Source organism: Chaetura pelagica, unplaced genomic scaffold (genome assembly GCF_000747805.2).
Source record: "Chaetura pelagica isolate M959 unplaced genomic scaffold, ChaPel_1.0 scaffold50, whole genome shotgun sequence".
In the NCBI taxonomy this organism is placed as follows: Eukaryota; Metazoa; Chordata; class Aves; order Apodiformes; family Apodidae; genus Chaetura; species Chaetura pelagica.
Window position 1 is genome coordinate 641,625 of NW_009952366.1, and position 18,275 is coordinate 659,899.

At 37.2% G+C, this 18,275-nt stretch overlaps 1 protein-coding gene across 1 annotated transcript in view; it reads left to right on the plus strand.

Annotated features, from left to right (window-relative positions):
- The window catches only part of PTPRQ (protein tyrosine phosphatase, receptor type, Q), a 106,132-nt gene extending 89,938 nt beyond the window's left edge, over positions 1-16,194 (plus strand). The window contains exons 38-45 of the mRNA XM_010008044.1: positions 3,424-3,514; positions 4,911-4,987; positions 7,405-7,539; positions 7,646-7,771; positions 10,013-10,161; positions 11,971-12,106; positions 15,758-15,881; positions 16,157-16,194. Of these exons, the coding sequence (XP_010006346.1) occupies positions 3,424-3,514; positions 4,911-4,987; positions 7,405-7,539; positions 7,646-7,771; positions 10,013-10,161; positions 11,971-12,106; positions 15,758-15,881; positions 16,157-16,194 (876 nt within the window). The remainder of the gene's footprint in view (positions 1-3,423; positions 3,515-4,910; positions 4,988-7,404; positions 7,540-7,645; positions 7,772-10,012; positions 10,162-11,970; positions 12,107-15,757; positions 15,882-16,156) is intronic.
- Positions 16,195-18,275: the final 2,081 nt, after the last annotated feature.

An 18,275-nucleotide genomic window follows, 5' to 3' on the forward strand; every position in this document is an offset into this window, starting at 1 on the left:
GTCCAAGGGCAGGCAGAATTGCAGGGTAGGTCCAGTCCCTGCTTGAGAGTGTATCTATAGTATCTGTAGCACCTGTTCTACCCGATGAAAAATAGGATTGACAACACTTGAAATGACATCAGAAATGACAATGCACAGAAACAGGCAACACACACAACAAATAAGCAGACCTCATGACCTGCATTGTTTCCATCCACACTCATCATTTTAGTGTCACATAAATGACTCAAGGCTCCTACGATGTGTGTGGGAGAGATGAGGTCAAGATACAAACCCATGGACCATTACATCTGAAGCATATAACTAAAAGCATGGTGCTGAGCTTACTTGGGCTCTTTGGTTGTCTCTGTAAGTTCAAGTATACCAGGAACTGGGCATGAGATATGATCATTTACACTGCTGGTATATTCCCTGCCAGGAATTTTGACTGTTTCAGCTGGCAGTCTTCGTGGACAATTCTGATATATGTTTTGATAGGTAAAGTAGTCTAGGCATCATATACAATAGGCAGTTTGTAGACAACTGTTGTTTGTTGTCTGCAGTTTGTGCTAGTTTTCATGCATAAATGGGGATCTTTCCCTTTCATTTGGTCTTGGAATCCAGGGACATTCCTGGTTTCATCCAGTTTACTGGATTGATGAAGCTGCTGTGCCTGGAGATCTTCAGGGTTCAGTCTCAATCCACATGTGAACATAGCCTGTGTGTAAACATAAGACGAGATCTGGACCTTGGAAGGGATCTAGATCCATGTCTTGTCAGAAAATAAAAGTTTAAAGAAATTGTAGACAAAGACAGTTACTGATGGTGGGCTCCACCTACCTGATATCCAAACTTCCAGCTTCCCAGATGATTCATGTATTTCTCAGTACCTTTGGGAAATCTGATTTTTGTAGTAACTGGCAAATTACTGAAACAGAAATACTTACTACTGTAAGTGTTTTACAGTAAGTTCTGTTCATGAATTAAAGAAGTGAAATACTTCCAAATGTCACCACAGTACCATAAAAGTACTACATTAAACAAAGTGCAAATTAATTATCTTAACATTTTATGAGTTTGCAAATGCTTGTTATTGAATCTGGGAATCTAAATAGTCTTTACTCAATTCTGAAAATAGTAATTCAGACTGAAATCCATACTGATGCAGAGGATTGGTACAACGCTTTTGAGCTCTTGTTCAGATATGAAAGCATCAATACAAAAATTATATCTGTTTCTCTATTTCCTCTTTACTGTCAAGTACTGTACAACAGTCCTGCTTTTATACGAGTTAGCTGGCAAGTGAAGACTCAGAGGAGTGAGGCAAATAAGGCGAGTTGAAGTTCACATCATGCACATGATGTGGGATCCCAAGGCGTTTTGTCAATGTTCTTCCTTCATGCAAAATTCAGTCTTAGCTGTTATTTTACTGTTCTTATAAAATCCTGTCAGGAATGCAATGATGCCACTCTGCTGTGTCTGAGAGCAGAGATCTTTCTGTGGGTTCAGTTATAGAACTGAGGCTTTACTTCTCTAAGGTGTTGTCAAGACAAAAGGCAGATGCAACTGATTAGGTAAAAGAAATGTGCCTAGGGTATGGCAGAGGATGCTTCACAGAGAAGATTTTAAAATAATGAGTGCCTTTAAAGATATTTTTCTACAGGATATAACAGTTCTTTGTTTCGTTTTTATTTATTTCATGTATGTTAACCGTGTTTTTTAATTCTGTAACATATGGATGTGAATGTCAAGTGAGCGATTTTTATAAGGTGGTTTTAAGTCAGAAACTTTTTAGAAGGGGCATAATAATACACTTTTCATCGCTAGGAAACAGATATTTAGAGAGATTTTGAAGGGCATGGATGGAAACAAAAGGAGATGAACATCTCGTTGTTCTCTGCAGTTCTTCCCCTAATTCCTTCCCCAAGGAAATATGTCAGAGCTAGAAGAGAAGTCAGATCCCTTGCCTGAAAGTCTTTTGCTTTCCTAGTGAAAACGTCTCTTCCTTCCTGTTCAGAAGCTCCTGCAGTCGTATTATGAAGGACATAATTATAGAAGTGAAGCAGTGTTCATGCTTCAGGCCATAGGATTTTTGTGAGATGGTGAAAGAAACAAATTTCTCATGGGATAATATTGCATATTACACAGTTCAAGGGGTTTGAGCACTCTTTTGTATGTCAGGCATTATCCATTGTACAAAACAAGATGTCAGATTAGATGAGTTATTGACTTGGTTTATTGCATCAGTCTGTAAATTATCCCATTTTGCTAGTGCTCATATTAAATTATTCTTTATATTTGAACCCATCAAATAAGGCCGACAAAATATTTGAAATAGCAGTGAAAGAAAAAGATTGGAATAACACACACTCCTATTTTTTTCCATTTTTCATTATCTCTTTCATTTATTTATTTGCTATTAGTTGGCTATTAAATTTTTATACTAGAAGACAAACTGTCTCAAATAACTGGGCAGAAGAACACTTGAAAATAATTAACATTGAATCTGATAGTAGGGCTATCTGCTCCAATTTTGGAAGTAGCCCATATAGAGAGTAACTGTTAATATTAAAGGACAAATTTGAAGGGATTGCTCAGCACAAACAGAAAAATTTTGTATTGTTGTCATTCAGAGCAATAGGTAGATCTCCTTGTTTGTATGTTAGCTATATGTTGAAACAAACTTGCATATGAAATTTGTCAAACAAAGGGAAAATCCCTTACAGTTAATATAGTCATTAACTTAGTCTGGGTAAATTCCAGCTTTTCTGAATTTTCTAGTTTCTTAACCACCACTATGAGATTATCACATTCATACATTTTCTCCATTAACAAGTTATGATGTTGCCTCCACTCTTTTACTCAGCTTTGGAAATTCTACTTGTTTAAATATACAGACACACCCATCAAATAAGTTCCTCAATATGAACAATTTATCCACCTTCTGCCCTTCAGTAACAGAACTAGTGACCAGTTATGAAACTGCAGTACAACCCAAAATGACTCTTCCCACCCCTTTCACAGTCCCATGAACAATAGCTAATTGCCAGTTGTCTCAACTTAATTAAATTCTCATCAGTTCTCATGCTGTGGCAAGAACTTTCCCAAGCTACAGGAGTCAGGAAAAGGCATTATTGTAGAGTAAAGCTAAGTCAGTAGGGCATGGTAACCAAGCATGTGACTATGAAAAGACAGAAAAGAACTGCAAAAGGTGATGGGCTGACTTTATCCAGCCTTGTAAAGGTGAAAGTTCATGTAAGCTTTAATTGTTCAACATGACAGGATTGTCTGCCCTGCTGCATCTCATAGTGCTGGTGTAACTGGGGTTTGACAGTGAGGTGGAATGCTCTGTAATGCTTCCAGTTGTTCTTAGAAATGCCCTCTGTTGCAGAGCTATGAAGGTGAAATGCAAAGGTTTGCCAACACACGTTTGTTCCATTACAGGAACTTCCCAAGTTTCTTGAAGACCTTGCTTCAACTGATGCTGATCTGCCTTGGAACAAGTCTAAGAATCGTTTCCCAAATATAAAGCCATGTATGTGTGTTCACTAATGAACTCTTCTATTTTGTTCTCTGCTTTCAATAGTGCAGTCTGTATTTGGAATGCAACTGTATTTTTTGTTTGATCTGCCTTTTAAATGGCAGTACATTCATGTCCATATTATGAAATCATTTTCTGTCGAGTAATCTGTCTTTTCCCTGTGATTTTTTAAGACAGTTTTATTTGCAAGTAGCTTTCAACTTGCTCTCACGAGCTTTAGTATGCAGGTGCAAGAAATTGTAGCCTCTGTAGTTTTTTAGCTTTGTAATTCAAGCCAGGTAGCAAACTCTTTAATATTCTTCCTTGTTTTTTTCCCCTTTAGTGAGAAGTAATTTTTTAAAACATATAAAATCCACATGTTTGTTCATTCAGCTACCTCAGGAGCATGGGTATGCTTTTTTGTGGATATGTCTACATGTGCTGCAAAGGTTCCACAGAAGATCAGTGACTGTATGATAACATATAAGCCAAGGCTAGATTTTATCACAGGAGACAGGAGTCTGTCTCTCCGTACTCAATACTGCTTCATTTTTTAGTTAATAAGACAAGAAATGTCATTATTATTTTAGGCATTAGCTGTGAAGTGAGATGGGGAGCATGGCATTCCTCGGTTAATAATGCTACATTCTGTGCTATTAACTTTTTAGAGCAGCTGTTCCTGCTATCTGCTGCCTTGTTCAGGACATACTCAAAGTTACAGTCACTAAAAATGTATGTTCATTACATACAATGAAATATAAACAGATGAGTTTCATAAATCTTTAGCTTTGTACTCTAATTTTTTTTTAATAAGTTGAGGACCACACATCAAAATTTGGAATGCTTGGTTTCAGTATTTACTTACTCATATCTGACTTACCCTGGTTTTTGTAATTTCTGCATTCACACCATGGGCTCAAATCAGAAACCCCCAATCATTATTTTTTTCTGTAACAATGAGTTTACCTTATGTAAAAAAAAAAAAAAAAGTATATAAAAGCATCAGGATCAAGCTCAAATCCATTACCTGGGCACCAAGTATACAGGAAAGACAGTCAGACCCCTGACCCTGCTGTCTGATTCACATGAAGGTTGTCCATGCTAGGACAGCATAGTTTAAAGTACAAAAGCTACTTGTAGGCAGAGGACCCTTCCATACATCAAGTTGGAAGTTTTGGCATTTTCATGGTTTTAGTTTAAAAGTATTATATTTAAATATGTCTGGAACATTAAAGGATAACCATACAGTAATGGAAATTGGTTAAATTCATTTTGGTTTTGGTGTTCTACTATGTCAAATATTGTTGGATTAGCAACAAAACCAGTTCTTAGCACTTCAGGAACACTTGTTAGATGTATCTGTGTTTTTTTAACAATTTTTTTAGTTAACTAGACTTTATTTCCATGATAGACAACAACAACAGAGTAAAGCTGATGCCTGATGCTGGTGTTCCTGGATCTGACTACATTAATGCCAGCTATGTGTCTGTAAGTAGAAAGCCTCTCACATTTTTACTGGGTTTTTTTTTTTTTTTTCTAGTAGAAGACAGAGTCAAAAAATAATTTGCAAGAAGAATGGGGTTCTAATTTTTCTTTCATTGACTACAACTACTGTTGCCATGGCATTGTTCAAGTGACTCCTGTGGCATGGAACATGACTGGTTAATAATATAAATTATGCCATTTTCATTGCTAAGCAATGATTTTCAGTAATAATCAAAACTGTGTCCAGCAAGTTACTTTCTATAAATCATGTCATACCATTATCATTAAAGACCACTAGTGAAACTCCCAGTGAGGTCAATTTTTCAGACCGGTGTTATTTGGTCTCTTGGTTCAGGAGTTGAAGCTATTGTATATGAATGTACAGGACAATGTAAAGGTAATTGAGCTGAACAGTTTCACAGAAATGGCTTGTAATTTCATTGAGTGGGATTGGTAGCCCCCTTATTATTTTGTGTAAGTTGTGATGGAGGAAAATGCAAATAAGCTTCTTGAAGAAGAAACTAATACTGTATTTCTCATCCTCAGCATTCTTCCTAGAGCTTCCATTTCTAATTGTCTTCTCAGTAAATTCCTAATATATATTTTTATCTCATTTTTTATCCGTGTTGAAGGTCAAAGTGTGACTTAAATCAAGCATATAATTAGTTGTAACAGTGGCTGGTGGTCTCACATGAGATCAAGACTTCATCTGCACTAAGCACTGTTCAAACACATAGCAAGACATGCAGACTATCATCTAAACAGATGCCACAAGGGTAAGGAGAAATGGTTATTTCTAGGTAACTCTTCTCAGAGAATAGGCAGTAGAGCTGAGAGCATCTTCCTCTGTCATTAGCAAAAGCCACTTGCCCCCTTTATATGGAATGTCCTAGTTCTGACAGCTGGGACTATGCACAGAACCACTGAGGAGGCCAGACAGCATGGCCTAGTCTTTAACCTTCCCGTCACTAGCTGACATTCCAAGGCTTCGGCAGGGAACACTAACAGCAGCTTCCAAAGTCTTCAGCAAAAGCCAGCTGCAGAGTGTTCCCTGCAGGAGATTTTGCATGTCTTTACTGCATAAAGGCATCTCGCTTTAGGTCAGCATTCAACAGTGAATAGACAACTGTAGTGTAATTTCTCAGGGCTAAAAATTTTCCCCTTTATATGCTCTCACTTTCCATGTTTGTGGATGTGTAAGTATGTAAACATACATAGCTGTAAATACACAGTATGTGTGTGTATTTACATACCTGTTTATCTAGGTGTATATACATATGCATACAGATAAAGAGAAGGAAAGAGAGGTTTTGTATATAGTTTTAACAAATGGGAACATGGCTGCTACTTTTATTTTCATTGGTTAAACAAGAAAAAGCCAGTTACTGAACCGTGAGCTTTGCATCCCTGAATTATAGTTTCTCACCTCACTCTTAAACTGGGGAGGATTAGCTTAATTTCTCACTCCCACCTGTTCTGTATATTATAGGTGGAGTAAGTAACAGGCAGCTGTGAATTATAGGGCTATAATTCCAACGAGGAGCTTCGGTGGTGCTGTAAACCTGTGTGAGTTGCTTTGAGCAGTAAGCAGAACTCTGTGATATTATAGGCTGCTAACTCTACAGCATAAATGTATTGCTATTATTGCTGTTGTTATTTCAGACTTTCTGATGTACATAAGAATTCCTGTAAGGTAATGCTTGGTTTCTTTGGAGAAGCAGATCCATGAGAACCCACGCACTAGCAGCATTTACACAGATTTTTTTCAACAAACTTCCTTCTCCCTGTGTTTTACATTAATTTGTAAATTAACTAAAAAGCAGAAGCCAACACTAAAATAAAAGTCAACACCTATAATAGGTTTTTCAAAGACCTTTTATCAGAGATCATTTATTTGAGTAAGTTCCATCCCTAAGTTACAGCAGATCCTGACAATGACTGGAAGGACAAGGTCATCAGTGTATATAGCTTGCACTACTCTCAGACTGCTCCTTCAGTGTTTCCCTGGTTCCACAGCTACTTGGTGCTACTTAACTCTCCTTTTTTGGCCACTTCCTGACATTGTTCTTGGTGGCCTCTGGCTGGATCTGAAGTAAGGCTAATATGAAAGCTTTGATATATTTAAATGGGAATGACTGACCTGATGCCTCTGTAATTTCTCTGCTAAATGCATTTCTATATAGGATGGCATTTGCCAAACTGTATTAGATCATTAGTTCATAACTGATCTACACAGTGGAAGAAATGGCATCACTTCCTTTGGTTTCCAAGGCCATCTGCCATGCAGTGATTAGCCAGGCCTAAACCAATTTGTTCAGGCATGGTAGCTACAGACACAACTATTAATCACATACAAACTTTTTTATTTATTTTTTTTTTCCTTGCTAAACACTACATATTAGCTATTTTCTTTTTCTTAGGGTTATTTATGTCCAAATGAGTTCATTGCAACTCAGGGACCATTACCAGGAACAGTGGGTGATTTCTGGAGGATGGTGTGGGAGACAAGAGCAAAAACACTTGTGATGCTTACACAATGTTTTGAAAAAGGACGGGTAAGTCACCTGTGTGCCAATTAACAGCACTTGATATCATTGGAAATTCTGCATGTAGTGTCTGTCAAGACTATAATGTGATCATCTAGTAATCATCTCCCTACAGATAAGATGTCATCAGTACTGGCCAGAAGATAATAAACCAGTTACTGTGTTTGGGGACATAGTGATTACTAAACTGATGGAAGATACTCAAATAGACTGGACCATCAGAGATCTAAAAATTGAAAGGGTAAGCCAGAACTGGAAACTGATTTAATAAAACCCATCTAGCACCTCAAAGAACATCAGATCTGCTCCATCCCACTCAACTAACCCTCAGTATTACTCTTTTATTCTTTTAATGCACATGCATTGTAGTACCTGGGTTTTCTGCATTTGGTTTTTATTCCAGGTTTGTTGTTTTTTTGGGGGGTTGGGGTTGGGTTTTTTTGTTGGGTTGATTTATTTGTTTTGGTTTTGTTTTGGGTTTTTTTATGAGAATTTTCTCCAGTTTCTGTCACAGAGAGCTCATATATGTGGCTGACATACTATGAAGGGCCTATCAAGGTTACTGAAGCTCTGGTCATGTGGGAGGTGAAGTTTCTATTTGGACACCTCAGTTGTCTCTTCTAGAAAGGAGTAATCCTAACCATTCTGGGATCAGACAAATTCCTTTGAATGTGTCCCTCTCAGATTAAAGGGCAAGATTCTCTAGTGTAGTGCAGCTGTTTTTCATTGTACCACAAGCCATGTCGGCCTCCACCTCCAGGAGATTCACCCAATATAAATGAGAATCATCAGTATTACTCCCACTCTGCACTGGGAAAGAGGGTGGGGGGTCCAGCATAGGTATTCGTCTTTGTCGTGAGTCACAACTATAGTTCCCACTCTTTGGAAAAAATTAGTCCCCAGCCTTTAGTCAGGTGAGCAGGTAGGTTAAGAAAACAATCTGGGCATAATGACCCAGGTTGAAGTCAGCCTTCTTTGGCACTTCCAGCACTGACCTGTGTTGTATGCAGTGCAGCCAGATCCTAGGACCTGAACTCAGCTATCCCAATCCGTTCATTACCATCCTGTGGCATGTGCTTGTAACAAAAGGAACACAGCAGTTAGTGAATTGTCTCTGTGGTCACCCTATAAGCATATGTTGTGCACATTGCACAGGATAATTCAACATTTTAAAAAGGCTGAGAGAAGATAGACTTTTTTTCAGCTAAAAGGAGACAAAGAGTAAACAAGACTAGAAAAGAGACTATTTAGAGTAAAAATGCATGACAGCAAAATTCAACACCAGTTGTGTTAACCAGGATGAGACTGAAAGGAAAACAAAACATAAGATGAGTTGACTAAGTGATGCATTTATTATAGCTGAGCCACCCTGCATGAGAAGCCATGTCCTTTATAAACGTCATTAAATGTGCCATATTGCTGGCTTTAAGATTGTACTTCCTCTTCCATTCACAAACGGATGGATTCTTGATGATCTGCTAGTAAAGGTAAAAAGCATACGTGGGAGAAATAATCCACAATTACTGCCATATGGCATTCAGAGTTACTTGCCTTTTGGTTTTATGCTGATCAGTTTTAAAAATACAGACTGAAAATCATTGCTACACATAATTGTTCACAGTTTTTCAGTGTTTCTTGCAATATGAAAGAGAAAGTAATAGGTTCAAAATAAATTAAAGATAAAAAAAAGGAACTGGTTCATTGCACAACAGTTGATTAAACTTTGCTAGTTCTTGCTGCATGATACTGTGAATGCTAAAAACTTATAGGGCTTCATAAAATCTGTAGAAATTAGTGCAAGAAAATCCTGAGAAGTACTATTAAATTTTGAGATACCGTCTCTGACACAGTTCACAAGTGACAAACTATTAAGGATATTCTGTGGAACTGTAGATACATTGTTGTGTTTTATAAGTTTCCCTAAGATTTTCTTTGACTTCTGTTAGAAACAGGATATTGCTCTAGACAGGTCTTTGGCATGATCCTGTGCTTTTATTCTTATGTCCTTCATAGTTAATTTAGATACCAGCTCATAAACTGGTCTTTTCTTTGAGTTACTGTTGCTGACACTTAGAAAATATATTTGTGTTTACCAACATACATGTGTTTGCCCTGACTGCATTAGATCTTAGAATGGTTGTTTCTCCATAAATAAATTTGTCAGCCCAGTTCACTGAACCTCTAAGTGAGCTATAGAAACTTCAACCCATGATCTACCAGTATCATTGAAATAGCGACTGAAGTCAAATTGAGAGTGACTGCTGAAATCATTACTGTTTCCTGAAAGATGGACTTGAGGCCATCTCTTCAAAAACTTGCCTTTAGATCCACGCACAACAAATTCGCCCTTGATACGTCTTAAAATTCTTATGCTATTCTGCCTTTCTTTTTTTACATGAAATTGCTGAGAGATGTACATGTAGCTTACTGGATCTTCTGTCTCATTTCTTTTGCAAAAACTGCCTTGTTCTACATTTTTCAGCATGGAGACTGCATGATGGTGCGTCAGTGTAACTTTACTTCTTGGCCAGAACACGGAGTCCCTGAAACTACTGCACCAATTATCCATTTTGTAAAACTTATCCGTGCAAGTCGATCACATGATACTACACCGATGGTGGTTCACTGCAGGTAAAGCAATATCCCCCAAATCATCGTTCGGCACTTTGTAATGCCAAGTGTGTATCAATGCTCAGGGAAGTTGCCAGCAACAGAGTGATGAAAACTGAATGTGCAGGTGCAGTTCTAGCATGGACAGCAGTGAGGGTTTCTCCAGCAGTGCTCCTTAGGCCTTTCGAGGAGGTAAAATGCCAAAGTGTGTCTCTTCTTCCATTCTTGGAAATCCTGCTGAGGTGATGTCAGGGAAATAATGTTTTCAACAATGACCATAAGGTATTGCTGACTTTATCTCAATGTTCCTCTTTTTTGTAAGAAGAGAAATAGCAACTGACATGTTGGTTTTAATTCCTTCTGTTACAAGTATAGCTTTTCTTAAGAAATAAGTATTAAAAATTCTATTTCAAATGTTTGTGTCACTTATCAGGAGGAAGAAACTATTTGGGAGCCACAGAGAATGACAAATAGGAGTAAGGGTTTGCATGTACCACATTTCAAGTTTGGATGCCTGTAAACAGCTAAAATCTTTATGCTCTTAAATGAATGGTCTGGTGGTTAGAAGTGTTCAGCTGTCATAGTTCCCACTGATTTCATACTCAACACTCTGAAAAGCCTGTATCAAGGAGTAAATGTGTGGGGAAGGCAAAGTCTTCAGGAAGGTGAAGAGTGTGTCTGCATTTTAAACGCAGGTCAGTGTTCCCACCAAATGAGTGGGCACACTCCAAAATAGTGATCTGAATTCAGAGGTCTGTGATGGATTCTGTGCCTCATCCTCATTCAGTGTGAGACTGGAAATCTGTGCAAGGAACAGCTGCATTTGGTGCCACAAATCTCTTCCTTAATTGTCCAGTTATCATACATGGGAGTTCTTTCTACTTGTCCTCAGTGTCCTACAGGTGCCACACACAACGAGGTGATAAATCCTCATTTTATTTGGTACTGTTGTCATTGACAGTTTGACATTTCCCTCTACTACTGAGGCCAGAGAAACTATTGCAGGAGACAACTAAATGGTCTTCATGTTCTGAGGGCACTTCTGTGCTCTGGGGCCCCTCTGTAATGAATCGCATCCCCTTTATGTATCTACATAGATACATAAAAGGCCCAGCATGGGCCAGATACTCTAGCTTAAATGCCTGGTGTTGTAAAGCAGCAGTTTGTGTTCTCATATCCAGGAAGCTTGTTCATCACTTTCTGCTCATTAGATCTTGCAGGTTCTGCTCTTGCAGAGAGTTTTGCTGTGCATTTCCTGATTATCTGCACTGATACACTCTGCATTTATCAGACTAACTGCAGAGAAGTCTGATAGAAATTTGAGAAAATCCTTTTTGTTTTCAAACCTTGAAACAAAACAATATTAGCTACCAGTATATCTTGCACACTCATCCTCTTAAAAGTATTCCCTTTAAAATGTTTCGCTAGATCTCATGATGTTTTGACTCAAACACCAAAAGCATCACAGAATCCAGGTGTGATTTCACAAAATCTCGTGGCTACTTGTTTTTATTTTGGATTACTGAGCTCTAGAAAACTCACAGAAAAGCTGTAGGGTCACTTTTCCACATATCCAGGTTTGGTTTAGTTACAGCTCATTTGTAAATTCAAAAGCAGAAAATGGCTTAAATTCAGTTTTCACTTGATCTCATTCACCAAGGAGAAACACACACACATAGATAAACATACAAATAAATACTGGAAAATATCTGATTTTTTCCGAAGTTTTCTTTTTACAATAATTATTCAACCAGAATATTCTAAGAAAATATTTTCTACTAAAAAAAAAGAAAAAGAACGTAAAAATTATTTTGTGTGTTATGTTTGCAGTGCTGGGGTTGGAAGAACAGGTGTTTATATTGCACTTGACCATTTAACCCAACATGTAAATGACCATGATTTTGTGGATATCTATGGACTTGTAGCTGAGTTAAGAAGTGAAAGAATGTGTATGGTACAGAATCTGGTAAGTTTGATATGTTTGTCTATTCTGTTTTTCTGTTGTTAAAAAGTTAATCATCTGATCTGCTACAAAACAAGACTAGAAGGCTCATAACCAGCTTTCTAATACATTTTCAGCCAGATCCTACTTCTATTTGGATCTCAAGCATTGTGCAAATGTATGCTTAGTATCTATTTAAGCATATTTGGCCAGACAAATCTTGACAAGTGCTGAAAAGAGTGCTCAGATATTCAATTTTTAGAATCTAAATCATAATTTCTCAGACTCTGATAAAGTAAATTTCAAGTTTTGGGTGAAGAACAGGTGTTAAGTAAAAAATGGATTTGCTCATGCATTATTTAATCTCACTTTATTTACTACTTAACTGTATATTTTCGTGTATATATGTGTAGTCTGGTCCTCCAAACTTTTAAATATTCATTTACCTTTTACCTCCTTACTAATTCCTTGATTCTTTTTTTAATTGCTTCAAATGACACATATGGACAGAATTAAGCATAGTCTTCAGAGTTTGCAAAATCCATGTGATGATGGGATTTGGGCCTACAAAAGTACATTTCTGGCAGTCTTATTGAGTATGTATAAATTAGTGATGACTTGCTGGCAAGGAACACCTCTGCTGTATCTGGAGGTCTGTGTATATACAAAGGAGTAATAGCAGGTTTTAAAGCTGATCCAAAATACCCAGTGGAAAGGAAATCCAGCTGTGTTTGCATAAGGCTTCTGGAATAAACCTCCTGCAGGCCAGATCTAGGCTGCTGCTGAAGCCTCTGAGTCTGCAGCTTGACTGACCAACTTCTCAGTATGGGTGATCAGCTTCAGTACGAACTTCCACATAACTGATGGATTTAAATTAATTTTAATGTAAGGAGACTTGTTAGGAGTGCCATTCTGCTGTTCTGTGTCATGTTAAAGTATATTAAAAGTGTGTCAGAACATACAAAAAAGACATGAACTTCAGAAACTGCACTTCAGAAGACCTTGTGAGACGTTCTGGTGATAGTATGTCATGCTGCTTCCTATAAGCTGCTGTCAAATTGCCAGTTGCTTTCATTTTTTCCTTCTGAACTCTTAATGCAGCTAAACGATTGCCAGGGATTTCCTGTGGTGACAAATTCTGGGAATACTTTTTTTGGTAGTTTAACACTTTTGTCTAGAAATAGAATCATCTGCAAATAAAGCAAAGTCTAGAAGACAATATTATGGGAGGTCTCCCCAAATAAAATCTTAAAACAGTAAAACATTTGATAAGTTCATAAACATTTTTTAAATGTTTATTATTTTTGTATACCTCTTCATTTGCATATTTTGGCACAGGCAAGGAAATTATGTGCCAAATAGAAGGGGATGGTCTCCTAGTTCTGATTTCGAAACAAACCACGTATCGCTCCGTATGCTAATTGCAAAATCCTGAAATAGGGTGTTTGTTGTCCAGACCATTTATAGTTTGTGTTTGCAAGACTACAAAATGCAGATCAGCACTAAAGCTTGCCCAAAGAGAAGAAAATCTTGTAAAGTTTTATAGGGGATTCAGTAGTCAAGCTATTCTGACAGTTCTGTTGTAAAATACTGTTTAGTAGTCTATAATTCAGATTTTATATGGGCTGCACAGAAAATATGGAGAGGAGCAATTCCTTCCCCAGACTCAGTTCAGAGATTCCTCAGTGAAGCTGTAACTCTGTGAGTGAAATATATTTTTAAAAAACAAACCACAAAACAAACACCTAGTTGCTCTCAGACCTGTTTGGTTTGGGTTTTTTGCTTGATCATAGCTTCAAAATAGTTTTACTTTTGCCAAGAGTCACTTTCTGCTACTGCAGCCTGTGGGCACAGAATGACCCACATTTGTGCAATTAAACACCTCTGCAGTTACTACTCCTGTCACAAGCTCTCTACAGGGAATGACCCATAGTCTGCAGTAACTACTGAAACATCCCTGGAAAATACTGGAGATAGTGCTGGTTCATGTGGATCAAAATGATGCAAGGGACTATCCAAACATTTTGTAGTAATTTGGATAACAAGTTGTTCAGCTCATCAAGTTCCACTGGCTGGAAATGTACTCAGAAACTGTTTCATTCCCTAATGTAGATATAATTTCAATATCCTGGCCAGTGCATTACCAAGGCCTGTTCCTGGACTACAGGTAAAGGGTATAACCTAATCTTTACTGAACTTTTTAATTCTCTCTCCCACTTCCAGCTGTAAAAAAGACTTTCAAATAATTAGGAATGTCATTCATTCTAACAGGGAAAATTACTTGTCATACATTGATTCCCAGGTATCCTGCTTCCCCCTTCCCAGGCAAACACAGAAACATTTTCAATGCTGCATGCTCACAAGTAGCTGTATGAATGCAAGAGATTATGGAGCTTTCAAAGTCTGTATTGGAATAAGCAATCTAAACTCCTCTGAAATGGAAGACCTTCATTGTAGAAATCCATATTTGTCCAGTGGATCTGTGAAAGTTTTATCATCTCACTAAGCCAAGTACAAAGGGGTGTCTGAAGTAATGCCCTGCTATTCCTTCAGTAAGCAAGCTGCTGAAAAACCTACTGGTACTGGGCCTGTGAAAGTCTGTTTCAATTACCCATGGCTCTGGAGCTGTGACCCGAAAACATATCCATGGAAGCAAAATTACCTTATAAATCTGAGACACTTGAATTGAAAATAGATGGCAGTTCTAAACAAAATGGCAGTTATTGAGTAGAAAAATGGCACTAAATTATTTACCCATGAAAAAGTCAAGGAAGTTAAAGTTACTTCGGTCATCTCCATCTGTGGAGATGTTCAAACCCAATCTGGACAAGGTCCTGGGCAACATGCTTTAGCTCCAGCTTGAGCAGTGGGAGTTGCACTAGGCGACTGCAAGAGGTCCCTTCCAACCTAAACAAACGTGTGATACTGTGACCTGGCTCATTTTCTGCATCTACACACAGTATTTCTCCTATGTGAATATATTTTTAATCCATTTATTTTGTACTAGCTGTTTTCATTTTTTTATTTCATTCTTTATTTGTTTCTTACATTGCCTTTCTTTAATTTTACTGTTTTCAGCAATCATTGTCCAGAGCTACTTTATGTCCTTGAAGTGTCAGATTAACTTTAGTTGCCCATTCTGCATTATACTCTGTTAAAAATGAAGCTACAATCTAAGAAGTATCACAAAAAATAATGTGGTTTTTGCTCTTATCAATCGTGCATACTCCTAGACCATGCAGACTTACTTGAACTTCTGCATTTGAGTGCACCCTGCTGGTTTTCTCTATGCTAGAAAGAGGAAAAATTCCTTATCTAAATATTACGTTTGTGTGGTTCAGTTTCTTCAGTCTGAATCTAGCAGCAAAAAGTAATGAAACAACTTTTCAGACAAGAAACCTTCACAGAAAATTGTGGAAGCCTGTAAGTCTCAGGATTAGTCTAATTTCAGATATCTTATTTGGCATAAGAATTAAGATGTTTCGGCAAATTTTAAGGCATTATGACTTAAATTAATTAAATCAGATCAGGCATATTTGGTATCATTGAAGTTCTGGGTTAAACTGCAGTTACTTTGAGAACATCTAAATGTTATCTATAAAAAATTAAGAACTGTTTTGTTATTAGAAGTACATTTCTCTCTTAATCAAGGATCTTTACATTCAAATCCTGCAGGCACAATATATATTTTTGCATCAATGTGTATTGGATCTGTTGGCAAGCAAAGGAAGTAGCCAGCCCATATGTTTTGTAAATTATTCAGCATTGCAAAAGATGGACTCTCTGGATGCCATGGAAGGTAAGGAGATACAGATTGTCTCAAATATTACTTTTGCATAGCAAGTGCTTTGACTTGTCCAGACTAAGAAGCAGAAACAAGTATTTGACATGCATTTTTTGGCTTCAGAAATGTAATTTTCTAGCTTTTTTCTGCCCTTTAGTCTCCCTCATGGTGATCATCATTGCTCAAGATTTCCCAACAAGATCTTTTTAATTCAGCCAAAACAGTTATTTTCTCTTAGTTACTCTTTGTTTACAAGGTAGGTGAATGTAATGTATCTGTTTCTTTTTCAGGTGATGTAGAGCTTGAATGGGAAGAAACCACCATGTAAATACTAAGACTAAATATTAAAGATACGGAGATTTTGAAAGTCAAAGTCATATTTTTCTAAGCACAGGGGCCAAAGCGAATTCCCCTATTTTGATTATTAAAACAAGCACAGATGCTTGAAACATCTTTTCTTCTATCAACGTGCCTTCATAAATATGTTAAAGTATTTTATTCAGATCACTGAGCAATACTGATTTGAAGTACTTTTGCACAGACTGCACTTCTGGAGTTAGATGAATACTGCATTCAGTATGTATTTAAATAGAAAGTGTGTTTGAAGATATTGCTTTTTTCCAGTTATCTTTGTAAAAGAAGAAAAATGAGCCAAATATTATGTAAAAATTTCATATTCCCATTGAACTTATTTTTGGTGTGAATTTGCTGTGTTCTTTGTGTTTCGGTTTTAAGTAAAAGCTACAGTTCCTTCAATCATTCTTGCTAGAGTGATTTCAGTGTTGTCATCTCTTGCAGATGAATTCCAATATCATCACAGTGATCTTTACCTAACTATGTTCTTGTGTTTTGAATCTTTTTTTACAAGTGGTAGCATATCACCTCATGATCCTGAACAGCTGAAGAGTCACCTTCTGACATGGGGAGGATTATTCAGCTTTTACAGAGCACACAGTAGCTCTACAGGGACACTTGGGGCTATTTAAACCATCTTATAATCAGCAGGTTGTTTTTTTAAATATGCAATGGTTATTGCACATGTTCAGTGCTGCAGAAAGTAATTTACATTCCAAAAAAAATAAATTTGTTAAATATTATTGTGCATATTATATTGATTTGAATAACAGAATGTTTCTAATCCATTCACATTTCTTGAATATAACACTGTTCAGTATTTTGAGGGGTTACTCAAATGTAATAACAATGTATTTTATAACAGAGGTGTCATGTAAAAAAGTTTTTGCTCCTTCCTCATGTTTGGCAGATCACTGTAGACACTGAAATGTATGAGATCTGGTGTTTGGAGATTTAATAAAAAAAAGGTATCTTCCACTTGCACTGATTATCATGATAGGTAATAGATCTGAAACAGGAATGAGAGAAGCAGGAAGCTCTTACCTGAGAAACAAAGCAAAAACTGGTAGAGTAGGAAGACTAGAGAGATAATTAAACTGTGTGCCCTGGTTTTACGTGGAATGACAGTATTAAACTGACATTATTGGAGGGAAGAGTTGATTGCTAAGTTTTTCCTCTCTGTAAAGAAATGTATAATTCTGAATACTAAAGCTATGGCCTTAATCTGAGATGCAAAACATAACAGCAAAGAGACTTTGGAGGTGTCATTTTATGTTCTGTTTAGACAGAAGAAATCCAGAGGCTTGTTGAGGCATCAGGCTTGGGAACGTAAGACAGACTTCTTCAGAACCTTGAAAGATGTGTGCATGTGGGTGCGTTTGTGTGCACACTCTGCACAGAACACTAAAGGAACACAACTTTCCATCTCCTAACTGTAGCTACCAGACAGAAAATGCTGTACAGTATGTAACCTGATACTTCTTTATAAGTAAATGATGGTGTTTAGATGTCTTTTTAGAAGCTGGCAAGGGTGGTGCAGTGAGGACCCTTTGTGATTTAGCAGAAAGTGCTGAGTATCTAAAATAAAAATCAAAAGACAGCATTTAAGGCAATGGAAATGGTCTACAGAGATATTTCAGGCAGTCTGTCTTTCAGGAAGACTGATGGTATTGTAAACATCACCTGTCAAGCTAGAAAGAAAACAATGCCTTTTAAAGCTGGATAGAGGGAGAAAGAGGTAATGTCCACAGCTGTTCAAGTCTCTGGCAAAGCATTCGGTACAGCTCTAGTTTCATTTTGTTCCTATGAAACATGTGTTCTTCATTTATTATACATGTACTTTAAAGTATTCTGACAAATTGCTTATAGGGACTTACAGATGTTTTTCATGATTTGTATTTGTACTTGGTAGCAGTACATGCAGCACTGTGATAAATCGCCATGATAGAGTCATAGTCTTGTATAATCTTATATCCACTATGGTGGAATGGTCTGTGGCTCTTGCGATCGGAGGAAGAAGTTAAGCAGCATTATGCAAGTTATAGATGATTTCCA